This window comes from Rosa chinensis, chromosome 2, assembly GCF_002994745.2.
Source record: "Rosa chinensis cultivar Old Blush chromosome 2, RchiOBHm-V2, whole genome shotgun sequence".
NCBI lineage: Eukaryota > Viridiplantae > Streptophyta > Magnoliopsida > Rosales > Rosaceae > Rosa > Rosa chinensis.
Genome location: NC_037089.1, coordinates 39442782 through 39447848, shown reverse-complemented (window position 1 = coordinate 39447848; position 5067 = coordinate 39442782). Strand labels below are relative to the sequence as shown.

Sequence of the window (5067 nt, the reverse complement as noted above, 5' to 3'; positions counted from 1 at the left end):
TTCTGGATAAAGTTATCTTTCTGGTATGTGACCGCTTAGTCAAACCAAATGGAGTAGTCAATCGTGCACTCTTTGCTAGTTGGTGCTTGTTAGAATATATAGTTTTAGTGGAGGCTCCTGGTATTATTCCAGGATTTTCTCTTTATGCTTATTGTAATTTGGGGTTCAGACTCTACGTCCCCCCTGTATTATAATCAAGACTTGAGGGAAGTCGTACGCAAGGATTAATTTATCGGTTTTGACATATCTATCAGAACTTTGAAAAACAGAGATATCAGAAATATAGGAGATATATCGGGGATATTCTCGAAAACATATATGTTTTGAAGGAATCAATTTTACATATAAATATATATGAATGTCAACTTCATCTACATAAAAAAAAAGACTCTAGGTGGTTCCATCAAGTTTTTGAACTACAATGAGTTACTTTTTAAAGCATGGCTCCATCAAGTTTGTTTTCTTTTGCTGAAATTGCTACATCATGAATTCTCCTCACCCAGATTCGTCTTGAGGGAATTTCTTCTCACATGATTTTCACTACTCACTCTGTCACGCCCCGAATTTTGAATAAAAGAATTCAAATCCGAAACGCTAGAACAAACAATCACAAGAAGACTCTTAGAAAATTTTTCAAATAAACTAAGCAACAAACAAACTGAACTCACAATGTCAATACCGACTCGTTCTTTAGAGTCACATACTACATTACAATAGTTTGTTTACAAATTAAATTGAATATCAATTCAATGTGTAACCACTCTCACCAACTCACTACACAGCGGAAGACTACAAGTATAAGCGCCCTTCTACACCCACGTGACGGAAAGTCCACCTCAGCTTCGATAACGATCACCCGATATTCTAACCTGCACAATAAACCCTACACCATAGAATAGTGCACCGGGATTGAACAAAACAAACCCGGTAAGCTTTTCAGCCCGTATGAGTAAACTCAATTAAAATGACTCACGTCACTCATGCTTATAATTTCTCAGCTCGTGAGATAATTACAGCAACAATATTTAATTCCACAAAACGCAACCAAACATCAAGTTCATATCATATCATATCATGCTCACGTAAGTTAACTCATATCAAAATCAACATGTGTAATGCCCCGTACCTTAAAGTTTTTACTAGTTACTTTTTACCGTGGTTGACCGGAAAGTGACTTTTCTTTAGTCCGGTAAATTAAGAAATTTCTTTCAGAATGTCGCAGAATACGAAAAATCGAGTTCGTGGACACGTAGTTCGTTTTAATCGGAGTTTTTACACGAAAGTTATGACCAAAATGGGAAGTTACTATTCATGGTATTATTATTATTATTATTATTTTAAGAGGAAATTGGGAATTAAAGGAGAGAGAGAGAGAGAGAGAAATCGGGACAGACTGATTCCACCCCCCCCTTCCTTCTTTCTTTTTGTTTTTTTTTTTTTTTTTTCTCTCCTCCCTTCTCTTTTCTTTATAGCAACCGGAGCCCATTTCCGGCGAAACCACCACCACCGACCGCACCACCGGTCATTTGAGGAGCTTCTCTTCGTCCTCTTGCATCTATGGTAAGATTTCTAGTTTGGGTAGCCTTGATTTGAGAAGAAATCGGTGAGGGAGTTCAAGAAAAGGGAAAATCGGAGGTTGCTTTGATCTCCGGTTTTTCGGCAGTTCCGGTCGGATTTCTTTGGGGTTTTGGTGGCTGGGACGATGCTAACCCTCATCCCTAATCCCTTGCAGCTTATTTTGGCCGGCGGAGGAAGAATCAAGGTGGAGGTTGACGGTGAACAGTGGTGTGAACAGTGAGCCGAGTTCTTGAATTTTTTTTTTGATTGAAATTTCGACTATTTTCTGCTTGGTTTTGGTTGTTATTGCAGGTTTAGAAGTTGATGGGTGTGTTGTTGAGATGATTTTGAACTTGTTTTAAGCTAGAGGTTGTTTGGTTTGAGATTTCTTGGAGAATTGATGTTGGTTAAGTTTGTTTTGAATATTATGGTTTATAATTTTATGGGTTGCTGAGTCTCTTGGTATAAGGCTATTGTTGAATTATTTTGTAGGGAAATTAGAGAGGAGATTGTGGTTTAAAAAGGGAAAATTAAGAAAGAATTGGAAATTTTGGAAAGGGAATTATTTTATGATGTGGTGGTTAATTATGGTTGAGGAATCGAAATAGAAATCGGTTGAGTTGTTAAGAGTTTTGAGGCATTGAGATTGTAAGGAATTCTGGAATTCGAGAATTGAATCCTAAATTGAGGAATGGGTTGTTAAAGGAAATTTCTTATGAGTAATGAGTATTAATTTCCGAAGGATTAAGCTTTGTCTCTTAGATTAATTTCTTATTGAGGTTAATTATATCCTGCAAATTGTGACAGGACGTACTGAGCCCTCGAGCGAGGAGGACAAGGGCAAGCAGCAGGATTAGCTGCGGGACTCACTTGTGAGTGGACTTTTATTTTGTTTAAATAATGCATGCAGCATGGAAATAAGTTTTCAGTTGGTTTATTATTTGAGAAAATGTGACTCTGTGGAAAGTAAAGGATTTAAAAAGATAAAGCAGTTGACAAGGAGGCCAGTTTTGGCGCATGCGTATCTTACCTAGTTGGCAGTCCCTTCTAGGTAATAGTCTGGTCGGCAGTCTCGTCCAGACTACAGCCGGTTGGCAGTCCCATCCGATGCATCATCTGGTTGGCAGTCCATTCCAGATGACATGAGGTAGTTAGTCGGCAGTCCCGTCTACTACTTGTGGCTAGTTGGCAGTCCCATCTAACCACCGCCTCCTATTCCGGTTGTCAGTCCCTTCCGATGCGTCATCTGGGTGGCAGTCCTTTCCAGATGGCATGAAATGCCTAGGAAGCAGTCATTCCTAGTCATCAAATGAGTTTTCTTGGAAAAAAGATTGAGTTGGAATTTTATGGAGTCTCGCTGCATGATGGTTTTGTTAAAAAGAGAAATGGGGAAGCATTCCATAAATTGTTTCAGATTTTGTTTCGGTTTTGTCCACTCACTCTAATGGATTTTATATGTTTTCCCCTGGGCCCTTCGTTTTCAAATGCCCAGATTTCAGATTTGCCGAGATCCCGTCCAGGCTCTAGAGACTTTGGAATCAGCGCTTCCGTTTTGTCCGTAGGTTATTACTTAACCTACCTTGTATGATATCGGCTTAGTTATTAGTGTTGCTCTGATAACCCTTTTTAATTTGATGGATGTTTTTGTTCGGATTGATGTTGTTTTCGGAGGTTATGTTGGGAATTGAACTTTCCGAATGTAATATATGTGCTTGGAATGTAAATTTGGTATTGTGGGTTGAGTAGAAGTTAAAGTTTTAATGTTGTCCAGGTTTGTGAACTTTTTGGGTAGCCCATATTTAGGGGAGGTTCTGCCGATTTTTCTGTAGGATTTCGCTTAATGTGGGCCCCGCAGGCTCGTATCCAGGACTACGGGGTGTTCAGTTGGTATCAGAGCACTAGGTTATTAGATTCTGTGGCCGATATCTTCTTATAGTTGTCTTACATGCTTGATAGTATTCAGTACCTCCCGAGTGATGGCCCGACTGCAGCGGTTCCCCATCATATACTCTTCAGTGCTGACGTACAAATCAAGTATGTAAGATAGTTGTTGTTGGTGTAAATACTTTGGTGTAACTCAATTATGGGAATTTCAGGTGGAATGAGACGTGGACGCAGATCTCATGCTGGTAGGAACCATTCACCCGCTGGTGAGGGTGATGATGAGCAGGTCCCTCGTGGGTTGTTACGGACCGTGGAGCGGTTGTTTGAGCGTTTTGCAGCGGCCCTCCCCAATCCTAGGACTGACTATACTGTGGAGCGTGCCAGACGCCATGGGGCGTATACTTTTTCCAGTGCTCCTACGGAGTCCGTAGCAGGAGATTAGATTACACGCATGGAGAGAGTACTTGAATCCTTGGATTGTCTAGCTGCTAGGAGGGTTCCTTTGGCTATTGACCTCTTAGACGGGGATGCATGGCTTTGGTGGCAGGGTACCAGGAATATGGGTTTTGACCCAACTACCATGACTTGGGAAGAGTTCAAAGCGAAGTTCTCAAATCGGTACTATAATCAGGCCACCCAGCATCGTCTCCGATTTGATTTCATGCAGTTGAAACAGACTGAAGAGATGACTGTGTTGCAGTATGAGGAGCGTTTCATTGCTTTATCTCAGTTTGCCCCTGAGTTGGTGGCTACAGAAAAGTTGAAGGTTGATCAGTTTATCAATGGCCTCCTACCTATATATCAAGATTGGTTCGCGCCTCATGATTATCTGACTTTTAAATTAGTTGTGGAGGCTGCTATGAGGTGTGAGGCAAGATATGTAGACGGTTCCCGACCTTTGGAGATTAGCGGTCCCAGTCAGGGGCCATCCAAGAGAATTGCCTCAAGTTCGGGTTCTGCATCGTCATCAGGCAGTAGACCGAGCAGTTCAGATTCTAGCTCTCGTCAGCGCTTCAGGGGACGCTTCAGGAGGCCTGGGCAGACAGGTATGAGACAGTCCAGGGGTGGTACTGCTAGTTCCAGTGGAGGCTTTGGTAGACAGTTGATTCCGAGAGACTATCCCCAGTGTGCTACTTGTGGTAGACACCATGCAGGCCAGTGTCAGGCAGGTGTGGGGACTTGTTACCAGTGTGGCCAGTGGGGTCACTACAGGAGAGAATGCCCTCAGTTGACCCAGGGAGTCCTCACTACGACTAGTCAGAGTGTGGGTCAGACCCCCGTGGGTGCTGCTAGTACAGGTTCTTATGGCAGTTTGTCAGGCAGGAGCAGCACTCAGCCGGGTCGTTGATAGAGAGGGCGTCCAGTGACTCAGGCCCGTCTTCATGCTATGACCCAGCAGGAGGGTCGCACTGCACCGAACGTCATTATGGGTATGTTAATTGTTTTTGGCCAACCAGCTTTCATTTTGATTGATCTTGGAGCCTCTCACTCCTTTATGTCTAAGAGGTTTTCTTTCTTTGCTAATGTGCCCCCATCTCTCCTACTCGGAGAGTCGCATGTTGTTCTACCATCGGGGGAAAGACATAGAATTGAATGGGTATATCATTTTTGTGGAGTGTTTGTAGA

General features: G+C 42.4%; 1 protein-coding gene across 1 annotated transcript; it reads left to right on the top strand.

Annotated features, from left to right (window-relative positions):
- The first annotated feature begins 3892 nt into the window (after nucleotides 1–3892).
- LOC112184273 lies at nucleotides 3893–4789 on the top strand. The gene has a single exon (XM_024322540.1). It carries the CDS (start codon nucleotides 3893–3895, stop codon nucleotides 4787–4789), a length of 897 nt encoding a protein of 298 aa, XP_024178308.1.
- Nucleotides 4790–5067: the final 278 nt, after the last annotated feature.